This window comes from Pholis gunnellus, assembly GCF_910591455.1.
Source record: "Pholis gunnellus genome assembly, chromosome: 10".
NCBI lineage: Eukaryota > Metazoa > Chordata > Actinopteri > Perciformes > Pholidae > Pholis > Pholis gunnellus.
The window spans coordinates 19,915,957-19,932,783 of record NC_136537.1 but is presented as its reverse complement, the minus strand read 5'-3'; the positions used below and the strand labels follow the sequence as shown (position 1 = coordinate 19,932,783).

General features: G+C 41.4%; 1 protein-coding gene across 1 annotated transcript in view; it reads right to left on the bottom strand.

Moving 5' to 3' along the window:
- Positions 1 to 13,408, bottom strand: part of fgfrl1a (fibroblast growth factor receptor like 1a) — a gene marked incomplete at both ends in the record, with an annotated part of 58,927 nt that extends 45,519 nt beyond the window's left edge. The window contains one exon of the mRNA XM_079167866.1: positions 13,348 to 13,408. Coding sequence (XP_079023992.1) covers positions 13,348 to 13,408 — 61 coding nt within the window. The remainder of the gene's footprint in view (positions 1 to 13,347) is intronic.
- Between the last annotated feature and the right edge of the window lie 3,419 nt (positions 13,409 to 16,827).

Below are 16,827 nucleotides of genomic sequence, written 5' to 3'. Positions count from 1 at the left end.
ACTTATTGGTCATCATCTGAATAAACATGGCTGCGATCTTAAATGAGCTTTTATTTCTGATTTCTTTCTACTTTTGACTTTGTTTTCCGATGTTTATGACAGAGTAACAGAGTTGTTTTTATCGCATCCCTGTTAACAGGTTCAATTATGCTTTTACATTCTGTAATGAAAGTAAGAAAAACTTCATTTATATATTTGAATAACTAATAAACAAAAGCAGGAGGAATTGAGGACTACATTTCAAATGAAGAAACATAACATTCACACACACACACACACACACACACACACACACACACACACACACACACACACACACACACACACACACACACACACTCAAGCAGCATGTGATAATTCAGTATTGTTCTGTCTTCCTCCTGTATTTCCTCCTCCTCCTCCTCCTCCTCCACCTGTGTTTTTTCTGCTTCACTTGGTGGAGAGTCAGACATTCCAAGCATGCACATAAAACACACACACACACACACACACACACACACACATACACATTCCACACCAATCCTCAGCCGTGACTAAGTCCATTTGTTCAGCTCAGGTCACTGTCTCCTTTTAGGCTCCTGAGTGTGTGTGTGTGTGTGTGTGTGTGTGTGTGTGTGTGTGTGTGTGTGTGTGTGTGTGTGTGTGTGTGTGTGTGTGTGAGTGTGTGAGAGAGAGAGAGGGGATTAGATGTGTGTGTGTGTGCATGATTGAATGTTCTTAACCTATGTCTTTTTTCTAATGGCTCCATGTTGACTGACATCTTAATGTCTCCAAGTCTTACGTAACAGGAAATAGAAGTGCTAAATGAAGAAGGGAAATACAACCGTCTAACACCAACCTCAAAGTTGCGACATTGAACCTTTAATGAAACAGAGATTTATACTAATCTCTGTTCAACACTGACACTCCCACAGCTAACATGGGATCGAGTCAGCACACTTACATCTTGTGCACGCAAGTAAAAGAGTCAACTGATGGCCAGTGCGGGTGAGCCTCTGTAAATTTAGAGTTACGTTAACAGTAAAGCTCAGTTATGCCGTCTGTGATGCAAAAAACATGAATCTGTTATTAAATCTTTTTATTGCAGTGCTAGAACATTTACACACCGAGCATGTTGATGAACATGTCTGAGAGTTATACAGTTCAGAAGACAAGTACTGCAATAGATTTGGATCACAGATAGTAACTCAAAGCTTCACTGCATCGCTGGAAGTGTTTGCACTTTTACATTTGACGAGAAATGCATGAAGCGTAAATTCAAGAGGATTCACACCGTTCTTTGAGAAACTTGTTTTCTTTCAACAATTGTGCCAAAGTAACTGAATAATTGTACAAATAAGGAAACTCTTATATTTGGGAGGCTCAGTTTTCACTTCCCTTTTACCATTCTCCAAAAGCCATCGTAGGATTAACGGGCGAGCTCCAGATGACGTGTCTCACCTCTACACGCCTGGCACATCGCTGCGTAGAGTAAAGCTGGATTGTTGATCTCTGAATGTTATAAAAAACATTGTGTAAAGTCCAACTAATCATTTCCACATCAAAAAGGGTGAGGGGGGGGGGGGGGGGGGGGGGGGGGGGTGAGGAGGGTGAGGGGACTGGACTTACAGTAAGACTCATCATGACCGTACCATGCTTTTGGGAAACAAGGCCCAATAAAAAAAAGGTTTGTCAAGAGGCCTGCTTTTACTCACCAGAAGTACTAATGTCCGCCGGTTGAATCATTCCTTTTACAAACTACATGTGTGAAGAGGGCGAGGCAGGAACAGAGCCTGACAAGTGCTGATTGATAGTGGACACACACACACACACACACACACACACACACACACACACACACACACACACACACACACACACACAATCCCAGAATACAACGTGAAATCAATCAGTCAGCATGTCACTTGTAGCTGTCAGTGAGGACTAATCTCCAGTCTAGTCATGTTTTCTTCATGTTCTCCTCTCATCATTCTGTAGAAATGTGTCTACATTATACTATGTTTCCTACTTCTATAGCATATCGTTTGTAAGGCTATCGCTAGTAAACCATTGGGATCCATTTAAAGCCTCAGTAAAAGTAGAATTAGTAGTAACACAACATTGTAATACTAGTTAATTAAAAAGTAAATGTCAAGAAAGGAGTCTCTGTAAGTCTGTCTGTGTGTTCTTTGCATATCTTAACAACCGTTCTTTCGATCTACTTCTCTCTTGGTGGGTAAATGGATGAGGACCCAAAGATGTGTCAGGCCGGTGCAATTTGGACACGTTCAATAGTAATAAACTTTAAATAAAATATTGCTTTGTGCAGCCGCTGGGGCTTCAGAGCCTTTACACACCGAGGCTTAAATACATCAGACATCATATTCTATAAACTGATTACACTGTACAGTTTTTAATGGAAAATCTAAAATCTGTAAAGTAAGCCACAGCTGCAAAAATTACAGAAAAATGTCCGGATGCGAAAAAAGTGTGGATGCGTTACATGCGAGATGTGTCGAGAATCGTGCTTTCAAATTGAAGACGTATGAATAAAGTAGCTCTCCAGTGAAAAAGATATATTTATTTTGACAAACTGAAGGACTATGTTTTCTATTATGGCTGCTCCTTCAGATAAATAAACCGTATAAGAACCCACTAAATTATCTGGATATATGTCACATTGTGACAAAGATAAAGATACTTCAAATAAAAATACATGAACTACAAGCACCTCAGTCTTGTACATGCTTTCAACCACTGAGCGCTACATACAGTACACAACGCTTTACTCTCAATCAAAACTAAAGTGGTAACAGCTAGACTCCTAAACATCCACTGATCTGAGAGCTTTCTCCCCCCCCCACCGTCTCTGTTTTCCACCACATCTCACTGCTTTCACTAAAGCTGCGACAACACAACAGTTAAATCCCAGAAAGCAGCCCATAAGTACCTTTGTTAATTACGTGTGGAAGAATAGGCCTGTTGTGTCCCTGTGTGATAATGGTGCCAGCACAACAGAGGGATTACCTCGGGATAATAAGTATGCTGAGCTGCCCAATGTGATGAAGGGCCATGTACTGGGAAATAATTAACACAGTTAACCGGTCTGCAGGCCTTTCAGCCAGACGTCAGCGGATTAATGTCCCGGGTTTATTTCACTGCGGCTGTGACTAATATCTGGAGACACTTTATTTTTCATTTTCATACAGATCCCGCCAATGTTTTGCCTGTTACTTTGTGAAAAATGCAAGAAATGCCACTCATGCTATTCTCTGCTGCTTTTCAAATTATCAACAATAATCACCACAGGATGCTCTGTCTACTTTGGCTGCGAGTGAAATCCTTGTACCACATTGTGTCAGAACACACTGTCTCAGACTTTTGGCTTTCATCTGCGAGCAGGAGTTCTAGCTTAATGCAGACATTTTTGTTACAGTAAATGATTTTCAAAGTGGAGTCAAGTCGGTTTTATTTACATGGCCAAAACTCAGAAAGAAACTTGTTTCGGGTGAGTAATAACTCAAAGAATAAACCCTTTAAAAGGGTGAAAAGTAAGAAACGTCAGGAAGCGCAACAGACGGGGGGATTCCTCTTCCAGTATGGACAGACATGCAAAAAAACAACAACGCTTATCAGATCCACTAGATTTGATTCACAGCACTTCAATCCACAAACTATACGGACAAACTAGAAGCACCAGAATGTTTCTCTCCTCCCACACCTTTCAGACATTGGAATTTGGGGGGCTCGGTCCGACAATTTCTGCAACATTACAAAAGCGGCGATGTGACACTTACACTCGCTTCACGCAGTGATTGGTGAGCTGTGAGGAGTGAGGGGAGGCTCACTTTTTGTGTGTGCAAATGATTGCAACAATGAATGTTTTCCGGGAGAGGCCGTCTGAAAATGTGCGCTGTTATCTTTATTATCTAAAGCATCTCTCCTCCATGACAGAGGATTTTCACTCCACCTTCGAGAGTGGAAGTTCAGAACAGCTGTGAACAATTGTTTGGACAGCACGTTGTAGAGACGAGTTATTTTCTGGCTTAACTCGACCCGGAGAGATTTCCACAGTTCTTCATACGGTGAAGTGAGCAGCGCATCAACCATTGGTGGCAAATGTCAAAATAAACAAACATGACATTTTGAATGATACCTACTAATTTAGAGACAAAAAAAGCATTTGTTTAGCCACACAGTCACAGTCACCGGTGTATATGTCCCCTCCAGAGTTCCTGTCTTCCTGAGCCCACCCCCACATCTCTCACACTCCTCTCACATTCCCCCTGTAGTATGGATTCCACATGGACAGCTGGCACTGCGGAGAGAGACCAGTGCGTTTGAGTCCCCTCATGTGTGGTGGTTTTTAACTTTGAGCAACACGTGCCACAACAAGGAAAACCATCTCGGAACTGAACCATTTGTGATCCGAAAACACGACAGCCGTTTCCTGCTTTTGTAGACAAGCAGTGAAAAACAAGAAACAGGAACGATGACCTGGCATGTTCCTTTAGAACCCTGTGACGTGCTAAAGGCGAAACCTGTGTACCAAAGACTTGAGTACGTCTACACTGACACGAATTACAGCTCAACAGAATGAGCTCAAGCCGTCAAAAGCTAGAATCTACAGCTACAGCTTACAAAAAGTATTTCCTAAAGCTCTCTGCCTTAACATCCTGGCCCTGATCGGCATCCACTTTCTGGGGTCACAGGTCATCTGTATGTCTGATAAATAACCAGGAAGAGAGAGAGCGAGAGCGAGAGCGTGGCCGACTGTCCATAACATGTCAATCACATTTGAGACCGAGGTCAAAATGGTGGTATTTTTGGTTTAGGGTAGCCTTTGTGTTTCTGTCCTCCTGTCTATCACATACAACAACACACACACACACACACACACACACACACACACACACACACACACACACACAGGCCTGAGTAGTGTATCGCACCCCCCACAAGACCCAATGTGACAGACCGATACCCAAAGAAAACAAGGGTCTGTGTCTCCTGTCCCAGCGATCACCTTTCAACATCTCATTTGTAACGCGCCATCAGGAATAACAGCTGGAGACTGTGTGTGTGTGTGTGTGTGTGTGTGTGTGTGTGTGTGTGTGTGGCTGTTGGCGGTTAAAGGGGTTGGAAAAGGTCTGATTGAAAGGTAGACAAGAGAGAGAGAAACCAGCAGAGACAAAGAAAGTGGCGGAGGAATTAAACTGTCAGAGAGCGAGATAGAAAGTGACAGAGACGATGTAAAGCAGAGTACAATTAGCTGAGTGACACTCATTGAGACCTCCCTGTGTTTTGTTCCTTTAAAAGAAAAACCTTTGACAGCAACGTTTATTAATGATCCAAAGTCACCTGGAACCTCTATGTATGTTTGTTTCCTGCATGGTTACATACCACCCGGGGTAAAGGAGACATTTATATTTATTTTAGTTTCAGTGAACTGGTCCTTTAATTGAAATACACACTCTTTATTTTTTTATGGTGAATTTTTATGAATCTGTTTACAGGCTCACTGCATTTCTATTATTGTGCCTCTACTACTCAGACTGACTGTCATTTGAGTTCATTAGGTGTCTACGTCAATTTAAATATTGTATTAATGTTAAAGTGCATGTGGTGAACCATAAAAAACACAGATGGTGCTCAAAGTGCCCCAAATGTCATAAACATGGTAAACATATGTAAAAACACGCTTTGTGCTTTAACTTCAGAAACTTTTTCTGCATATTATTTTCTAAACAAGTGAGAAGTTACACCTGGGAAGTTATATTACTGTTGTGTAAGAGGCCGCATTTCTCAGGCAGCGATTTTTTGCGAATGACTTAAATACAGGTTTAATTAAAACACATAGATATTTCATAAATGCATGAATCTCAAATTTAACCCTGAAAAATAAGATTTTAATTTCAGATAACACTGACACTCTGTACTCCATCTGTGTGGAACTGAATGATTGGATGAATGTTTGGTCACTCTGTCTCTGACACACATGTCAATGGGGTTCGTGAACAGAGACAGAGTGAGACACAGGGAGGAGATAAAGGAGTGAAAGCAGAGTGTGTGTTGTCCTGTGGGGTTCCTGGTGTGTTATTACAGTCTCCTCTGGTGCTGGCATGTGCTTTCTCTGACCCTCACACACACACACACACGCACACAGAGACAAAACCACACACACACTCTCCCTGACCCCTCCCTCATCCACTGGCTGACCTTTGACCCGCAGTGCTGTAGCGTTGACCAAACATACCCCAACCCCACTGAGACCACAATACAGCACTGTGGCGCCACGGCCCACACTATCCTGCAGAGACAGAGGAGCTGCAGAGGAGGGTAACAGAAACAACAGAGAGAACTACAAGTACTTTCAGCCACCGAGTACCGATATTACTACGTATTACTACCATTAAAGTACTAACAATTAAACTTTTCTGGCTGTAACAAATTAGATGTACAATATGACGCTGTTGCTGACAGTTCAACATTCAACGTTGTTGTCTTTTCTTCTCCTGCTGCTTCCCTCTCTGCTGCACCCGCTCCACAAACACACACCACATCTTCACATCGCTGCAACACAATGTCGACCCCCACAGAGAGCGACCAGACAGCCCCATTACCACCCCGCCATTACCAAAGTCAGAGCAAACATTGACTTTATCTAAATGAGGGCTAATAGCCTTTAACATTAACGGGCCCTGTAAAACTCTGAGAGGGAGAACAGGGTGTGTGTGTGTGTGTGTGTGGGGGTGGGGGCACTCCTTAAAGGCGCTGCAAATGGGTTCATGACAGTGTTGTTTAATGTCTTTTGGAGAAGAAAACACAGTCATTTCTGTATGTAATGTTGTGTTTCAAGTTATTTCTGACAAGAATATAGCTGAAGAACCCGCGGACACGTCTCACTCTGTCCATTAAAAGACAAACATCTCTTCCAAACATCTGAAATCAAACCAAATGTACGATAGATGAGCAGAAATATCTCATTTGGACTTTTTCTCTGGCAGCCACAGCTCTACTTGTCTAAACAGCCAACTAGACAACATCTGGCCCTGACATTAGGATTTAACAAGAGGAACTGAAAGAGTCACTTGAGCCCTTTGAAGTGTCCCTTTGTCTGATAATCACCATATCATCAACAAACACACACACGCGTGTTCATATTTCTGCTTTTACTCTCATTTAAAAAGGATAAAATGATTACAGTGAACATTAAGTGATTAAAGTCAAACTTCTTTATTGCTTTTTTCATTCCACTTTTAGCGTCATCGTTACTCAAATCTAAAACCAAGTCATAGACCTGAAAAACTATTATTTTGGTCCCATGCTTGAGAAAATGCACTTTTCTAAAACCCTCGCCCGGGAATGCTGATGTGAAATGTCACCCCTCTGGATTCAGCTCCTCCACCGCGGCTGGCAGGCAGATGCTCACCACCACCAGGCCGTATAATGGTTATCAGCATGTCAAATGGTATTTACGATAGTTAGCTGTGACTTAGGACGCGTTGCACGCATTAAAAACAGGAGTGTGTCTGTTTACAATGAGGTGAAGTTGTGTTGTTTGAAGCATCTGTCTGTGGTATGCAGTTGTTTACTCGATGAGGAATCAAGATGCTCCACTCCTCCATCCTCCACTTGACGAGACCACAATTAGTTTTATATCCCACGATGTCATATCACGGTTAATCAGTGCTGAACACAGCGTGTGGGGAAATACACATTCAATGTGGGTCTAGTTAGAACCTAAAATGACATGATTCATTAAAGAGTAACCCTTTTTATTCATTGGTCACCTATAACTACTTGTTACATTCCTACTTGTTAGTGTTTTCCATTCTGAATTATTCAGGGAGCATTAAGTTATCACCAAACCGCAATATTCAGATTCTGATATTTGAGCTATTTCTCTAATCAACTTGCCCCGAACGTTGGACACTACTGCTCACAACCATTCATGATACGAGGGCTGAAAACATTACTCGACTAATCGACCGACAGCAAAATAATCTGGAACCATTTTCATAATTGATTTATCTTTTAGGTCATTTTTTAAACAAAAAAAGCAAAAAAAAGAATTGTCTGGTTCCAGCGTCTGAAAGAAGTAATTTGTTGTTTTTTCTGTATTTTTATATGACTGCGAACTCAACATCAAGACATTTGAAGACACATTTTAAATGAAATTTCTGGCACTTTCAAGGAAATAATTGGCATTTTAATCAATAATAAAATTCATTATTAGTTGCAGCCCTGAATCATACTGTCTGCCAAAATAAAAATACAAAATGTACAAAATCACATGTATTATACCCAGAACACGATTATTGTCCAAAGACAAGCATTTGTAACTGAGATAAGTCTTTCTTTTTGTTTGACTGTGGCCTTTAAGCCTCTTGTGTCGTGTTCATGTAGCTCCCCGTCCACCTTCCATTTCTTTATTTGAGTTCAAGGAAAAATCAGGAAAAACACTCCTTACTGTCTCACAGTAAGTGGGAGAAAAGCATCACCTTTGTCTAGTATTTTACATCTATTCATCTCTAAACAGTAAAGCCCTGCTGGTTATCCAGTGTGTGCGTCTCTGGTGACTTTGTGCCTCCTCCTCCTCCTCCAGCCCTTTTTACCACAATTCTCTCCTACCCATCATTGTTAGTGTTAGCATGCTAATTACATTCCTCAGTAATGAGTGTGTGGGACCGGAGGGCAGGGTTGTGGGCTGTGTGTGTGTGTGTGTGTGTGTGTGTGTGTGTGTTAGGTCACATTTATGCATAGCGTCTTCTCGTTGTATACGTCTTCAGCATCTGTGTGTGTGCGCGCTTGTTTACACTCCGCGCTGTCTTGTCTATCTTTGATGCCGCATGTGCATCTCTGATTTGGCAGCTTCAATACGATGAAAATGCATTTTTGATGTGTTTGTGGCTCTTTACAGTTGGTCTAACAACAAGTGAACCCTCTCATCTCCGTCTCTTTTTTCCCTCTGGATGACGATGGGTGGTCTATACGGCGAAATCAGCCGGAAAACATTAAACTGTTTAGACAGAACCGTACCAGGAAACGATGTACACAAACCCACACTCTCATCTAATGAGTGAGATGCCGTTTTTCTTTACTGCAAAAAAGGACCGGGGGAGAAAACGCAGACCAGACCGTGACGAGATGATACACGCTGTAGGTTATTTCAATACAAAAGCACAGAGTGACTTCAATAATCACATCATCGTTATCCTCTTCACCCTGCTCCAGTTGTTTGACCGTGAAGCGTTTAACAGCTGGCTTACGTAAAATACCATCTGACATGCTGATAACCATCTGACACACACGTGGCATTTCACATCACATGTACCATTAATGTGTGTGTGTGTGTGCAGTGGCAAGCAGAAACACAGGAATGCACTTACCAATTAACAAATGTGATCTTGTGAGCTCTTACTCTTACTTACTGCTCTTCAGTAAATATTGTTAAACGCTAGAGAAGAATGGCCTCAAATGAAACTGTAACTCTTGTACTTGTAGGCAAGTCAAAGTCAAACTATTCTTTGTGGAAGTATTTTAGGATGTACACTGCTCACTCTCACCAATGCCTCATATCCACTGCATGCTACTGCTCTACTTATTAACTTATTTTTGGTATGTCGCTGCATAATACTGCCGTGGCATCATCTTCAATGTGTCGCGGCTCTCGCTGGATCCTTTCATTGCGAACCAAACACATGAACGTGCTTGTTGCCATTTTCTAAAAGTTAAAATTTAAAAATGAATTAAAAAAATACGACTGATATTGAAGGCAGCTTTGCTATTATTCTGTGCAGGGCACCGAGCACCTCTGCTGATGATTCTCTGACCAATCGGTGGACTCGACGGAGGAGATACCAAATAAAGGTTCGAGGCCACGTGCTATCCAAAACCTTTAACAAAGGAAAACCATAAAAGAAGGTTCCAAGCGAGTCGAGCTGTGCAGTGAAAACGTGGCGTTACTCTGTCTAGAGCTGCAGGTAGCCCAGAATGCATTGGCCTGCTGCTGGTCAGCTCAATGCTGTTCAGCTAACAGAGGAGAATGCTAATCTCTCAGCTGCTCAGTCTCATGCTCAGCTACACACACACACACACACACACACACACACACATATGGACACAGAGGCCCAGACTCTGGTTGAAACAGCGTGGTTGTGTAAGCCTGAGTGCCGTTTATAACGCGACTCTACATCCGCTGCAATAAGTGGCAGAGTTGTTGCGTCTTTATCTCTTTCTGTCCCCTATCTGGAGCCTTATCTCTGTCTGCTTCCTGTTCTTTCTCTTTTACTGCCCTTTTCCTTTCTTTCTCTCTCTTCACCCGCACCTGTATCTCTTCAACTGTCTGTCCTGTTCCAGCCCTCCATCTCCTCATTTGTCTCTTCACCTCACAGTGGAAAGCAGCCTTCAGCGGCGTCTGACGCTCAGCCGTCACCGACTTCCACGGACGACCCAGGAGAAAAGCAACAATCTTTAAAACTGTTTCGTCTTTCTGATATCTATTCATTTACCATTTACTGAATCATTTGGTTCTCCTTTCTTCAACATATTCAGCTATTTCCTAAACACAATAAGCCGCACTGTACTTTGCCGTTATAAAGGAGCTGTTGTACATAATTTCCTGGATTTACGGCGTACAATAGCGGCCTCACATTTACTATCACTGAACCTTGTGTGCAATGGGGTCAGATGAGGCCCCAACATAATTACTGTTTTTAATTTGAAATCATGTCACATGTCACAATATGTGTCTTATGATATTTTGCATTTTATTGTTCAGTGTTTCTACAGTTGCCCTGAGTAACCCACCTCCGGTATGCATATTTATCTAGCTCGTCTCAGTAGTCACCAAGTCGCCAATAAAAATGTTTCTCTATGTCGTTTCTTAGAGTGCATTTCCTCATCTCCTTCTAATAGTGTTTTGTACTTTAAGCCTGTAGATTGTAATTATGAGCTTGTTTTACTTTTCATTACCTGATTTAATAAACCAAATTGTTCTGGATTAATTCTTTACTTTGCGACCTTGTTGCACATCGTCAAACACAGTTGGAAGTTAGTGATCCAGTACGTGCTGTCAGATCTGCGGCTAAAATAAGATATTATTATTTATTTAAATAGCTTGAGTGTCGTCTTTCTGCACAGTCCCAACTGGATCAGATCCTGCTGAGGGACTGGCTCACTTGTGAAGATTGTTAACCTTTTCACGTGTTCGTTTTGGTAGTTCTGTACCTGGCTACTCTCACTACAGCTAAAGGTCAATCTGCTTCTAGTTACATCTTTGTGTAACTAGTTGTGGCCAAAAATGAATGTCACGAGCAGCCGCTTTTCCCCAAAAATTGCAATGCAGTCATTTTTGTGTGAATTTTCTGAAGAAAAAGCAGCAACATTTGAAAAGTGCAAGGCCAAGAGTATCTTGAAATTGTTTGGTAGAAGTTGTGATGGGCAATGAACATCGACTTACATTGGAACCAACATACCTGAAAGCATGTTGGGCTGTAGAAGTCAGGAGCTGACTTTGTTTGACCGTGACACTTAACATTGTGCAGACTCGGGCTGTTTTATGTGTAAAATGTTGGTGGAATTGCAAATAAATCCATGTAACACTGCCGGTAAATCTTACAATCTTACAAAAATTCCAAGATCACGAACTCCTGCTTTTAAAAAAAAAATCTACAAATTCCTTTCATTCTTTTTGACCCTGATTATACTTTAGGATGAGATACAGACCGAGAACAGATGACACGCTGCATTACCGACGACTTAGTGCATAAGTCCAAGTTCAAAACCACAAATTCACAATTACATGGTATGAACCTCAGACCACAAGGCCACCAAATCCCAGCAACCCCCTCATCACTAACACCCAAGTACATTTTACAGCTGCCTCTTCCCTCTTCAGTCACTGTTACACAGGAAATGACTTAAAAATAACACAAATGTGGTAGTAGAGACAATAATTTAGTTTGATTTCTCCAGTTAATACTAGTATATTAACCAAGAGATAACAAATTAAGTTTACCCATCACAAGATGAAGGGAAAGTGCAGTTTCTAATAGGTTCATTATGTCATTTTGTCCCGTGTGTCCTCTTCATGATCCCTGTCCTCTCTCTCACACCCGTCTAATCTGTTTCCTTCCCTTGTCCATTTTCCCCCCTTTTCTTCCTCACTCTTTTCCTCCCTAGTTCCTTTTCTCCTACTTCCCTTCCTTCTCTTATCATCCATTATTACTCCAGTCTTCCTCCGTCATGAGTCACCCGTTTCTCTCCTTCACCCTACTTCCTTTCCTCTCCTCTTCCCTTCCTTCCACCCTCACCCCCATCTCCCTCGGTCTCCCTCCGCTAGCGGCCCTGGTTTCATTGACAGGGGGAGGAAACGCTGTAGCATTGCACAGCAAACATCCCTAATAGGCTAATCTAATCTCATCTCTTTTGCGGTCTTCGGGCCTGTGTTTACTTTCGGCCCCGTGTCTGCACGCTGGCTTCGGCCTCGCCTCGCTGAATGCGGCTTTGTTCCCGCTGAAAACTCATCATCTGTGTGATCTCGGGAACGGGCGCCAACTCCACAGCCGTCTGCCCATAATGCCTGCATGCTGGGGATTGTCCTCATCGAGGAGCAGCTTCTGTGGCTGCGGTTGTTTGTTTTTTATTCGGTTTGATTTCACTGAAGGAAACAAAGGTGGCGGACCTGCTGAAGTACCGAGGCCGCTTCTCTGTATCTGACCCCGGCCAGTGAGGTAGTTGCCGTTAGATTTTGAGTTGAAATACTAAATGTTACTCTGCGGCCAACAAGGTAGCATCAATGCAAAATAAGGAAAGAAAACCGCACTGCAATGTCTGAAACCCCCGGGTGAGCGCACGAATACCTGACAGTAACTGAATAACCAGTCAAAGTTTCAAAGGTTCACTAAGTAAAGTTCACCCAATGACTAATGTCTGCAGACATATTCCAAAATCTGAGCAAATGTATCAGTGCAGAATGAGCTAACAAAGGAAAACTGAGGTGTTTATAATGCAAATTATTAAAGCAGTTCCACAGAGCAGGTGATAGAAAAGAGGAAAAGATACAGGAGACGGTTCACTCCTCCTACTGTCCTCCCATCATGCCTTTAATGCTTCAATGCAACGGCTGCGACTGAAACCACAGTCAAAGAAATAGCGCCAGCATGGTTCAAACAAATCCTCCTGAGTTTGGATCAGCAGTGCGACAGCAATAATGCACAAACAGCCCATTTCACTGCAGTGAGTGTACAGCAGGCCTGGTGAGCTGCCACATACAGTGATGTCCGCAGCAGTGATTTATCTCCCTGCCGGCGTTCACGGCTGTGACGCTCTGAGTCTCTATACATCGGTGCTTCTGTTACTCACCTCTGGCAGCAGTGGACATCAGCACCACCTCCAGCAGCAGAAAGACCCAGAGAAGCTCCATTTAGCTTTAATTTTCAGGAAGAAGATGTCTCAGCCTCTTTTATCTGAAAGGAAATGAGAGAAGAAAAATAAAATATGAAGTTGCTTATTGAAGGATAACAGCTGATACATCTGGAGATACTGAGTAATTATCCACCAGCTTGAAGGTTCCTTTTAATCTTTCAGATTACATCTCTGTATATAAATCATCAACATATCAAAACTGTTGCACCGTCTGATTTATTCCAAAAATCCAGCAGCCACATTCATCATTTTACCATCTGATGTTTTTTTTTAAATGTTTGATTAATTGCTTCCAAAATAGCTGCTAGCGCAAAAGGAATTGAAACATAATTCACTTTGCTGACAGCTGTTGAGCATCTACGTGAAAACCTGCCTTGACTTTCAGAAGAGACAGAATAAAGTTATTCCCGAATGAAGGAAAGTAAAACTAAAAGTCTGTAATTTCTCTGAACAGAACCGAGAGAGAATTAAACATTTAATTCCTATACAGATGTTTTAAAACCCACCCGGCTAAAGTTTTTTAAAGGTACATGTTAGCTCGGAAGTGAAAGAATACGAGTTCTTATTTCCAAAATGTTTCAACTTAATCTCCTCTACTCTAAAGCGTCTTTGGGTCTACAAACGTCCTCGACAGTCAGAATAAAATAAGGTGTCCATCACTGGCTGGACACTAATGCTGTGGCACAGGAGCAGAGATTTTCTAGAAGTCAAACTATTTTCCCCACAGATCTATTCTGTCCACCTGTCCACATGTCTCCCCTTACAGTGGTTTCAATCTTTCCGCCGCACGAATTCTTCCCTGAACCTTACCAGCTCTTATTTCAATGCTCCACATGCTGTATCTTTGATCAGCATCCGTCAACCTCAGCGTCTCGGTTCACCCGAAACTGTGCTACACACTTACTGTAAAAGTGCTGGATAATTGATTTGATTTGTGGCAATAGCCGATGGATTTCCAAACAGCCAAAGTCAGGTTTAGTCACATTTTTAAGTTAGTAGTGTAGTAATCTTACTGGGAGAACAATTGTTATCCCTAAATTCAAAATAACAATCATACAAAGCAGCTGAAAGCAGGCTGTAAATTAATATATAAAAGCTTCTTTAAGGAGGAGAGCCTGTGATTGTTTGTATTATGATGATCCCAACCTTTAGGTCTAATAAATTCATATTTAGCACTTGTTTAAAATCAATAATTTTACATCCTAATTAAAAAATAAACCTGGATCATAAAACCTGTTCCCTTGCATTCATAAAGTATGGCACGTCCACCTTCCCTTATGAAACCATATTGTACTGTGAATATGTTTAACTACTTCAATAATGCATAAGAGAACTTTGCAAGTGTTGTAACATGTTATAACTTCTTATAGCTTCTGAAATACCGTTACCGGTAAAGATTACATAGCAATATGACATGCATTCATTTGACTCTATACCTCATTTTTTAGCAAACAAACCGCGGTAGTTAAGAGGAGAGGAAAGAAGAATGAAAAAGGTAACAAGGAGATGATAAAAGTGCACTTCAAACTCACTACAAAGCGAGACCCTGTGGATAGGTTATATTAAAAAGATGATTAACTTATTCAGACTTACTGTAAGAAGTGATGAGGTCTCCACAGTCTGTCACCCTCTGATGACCTGCACGTATACCATGCCTTTAAGACTCCTCCACCTCCTCTCCAGCGCGTTTATGATTGCGATAACTTAACCCGTGATTCAAACCCAAAATAATTCACTCACGTACAGAGACGCGTCTGTCACCGAAATGAAGTCGACTCTAACAACGTGTTGCAAGTACGCTTGTGACTAAAAGAGCGAAATAAAATATATGGGCTAAGGTCAAACACGTGAGACTGTAGTATTTCTGAATGACAGTCCGCATGTAAAGCGCTCGAGGGAACCCACTCACAGAACCGGGGAAAGAAAGAAAAGAGGGAAAAAAAGACAAAAGCGGTATCTACACGGTCCGCCTGTCCACGTAACTATTTGTGCACGCTTCTCTGTAAAATGAAAACCTGAATACTATATCCACATTGCCTCCAGCAGCGACGCGCCGTCCAAAATTTCAGCCGCAGGCGAGAAAACAAACTGCGTCGACTGTCTGTCCCGAGTACAGAACTTTCAGCCAATCAGAGGGCAGGCCAATCAGAGCGCGGACCAATCAGCGAGCAGGAAGGTGCTGGACAAATTTAGAGCGGTTTATGGGTAGAGGAGGGGGTTTCATCTCACGTGAACTTATATTGTATGTTAATAACAAAAATTGGTGCACAAAATTGGGACATACATTATTTATTAAATGCCTTTATTATTATTATTATTATTATTATTATTATTATTTGTATTTATTTATTATTTTGCATCATTAATTGTATTATTATTATTTTGTATTATTATTTTTATTATAAGTAGTACTAGTAGTAGTGGAGGTTTTTTTCTATTCTATTCTATACCTATAAAGTCCAGTGCATGTACAGTACTTGCAGTCCGCGAGATGTCGCTCCAAGTGACGTTATGGACCACCACTGCCCCCTCGTGGCAATTTAGACATTATTACAGCAACATGCTTTTACAAGATGAAGCTCACATACTGTGTGTGGCAGCAAAAAAAGATGGTTCCTGTGGATGTCCAGCAGCGTTGATGGCCGAATAAAGGCAACTAGATAAATATAATAACTGATCAAATGATTTGCACAGGAGTTCAAGTCTGGCTCTCGTTTTCTCTTGCAACAAATGAATCACATGCACAAAAGCAGTTTGTTTTATTGTCAACGATTGACAAGGTGATCTCTGATCCGTCCTGTTACAAAAAAGTCTCATATATTTTATGAATATGTTGAATCTGTGAAGGAGTCCAGTAGTAATTATGCAGGGCAGTGAATAGTCAGCGGTGTAAAGTACATTTACTCAAGTACTGTACTTAACTACAATTTTGAGGTATTTACTTTTTCTTGAGTATTTTTATTTTCTGCTACTTTTTACTTCTACTCCACTATAATTAGAAGGAAATATTGTACGTTTTACTCCACTGCATATATTTGACCCCATTAGTCACTAGTTACTTTGAAGATTTAGATCAATAATAAAACCTAAAATAAATAAATAAATAATGGTGTATTATTATTATGGATAAGCCCTTGCTTAAAATCCAGGAGCTACAAGGCAACAGGCCCTATAGTAAAAAAAACAAGACCCATCTTTACCAGCGGCAATATGCCAATACTTTTGTACTTCACTTAAGTAAAATGTGGAAAACATGAATTCACTTGTTACAGAGAATGTAGACTGCGTTTTTTAATTATCTTTGAACGTCTGTCTCGTTCTCCGTGCAGCTAGACCGGATGTCATCTCATGCTCTGAAATCTTAATTTGTCTCTTTATCCGTGTTTTGGACTGATATACTGTATACGAGAATACTCT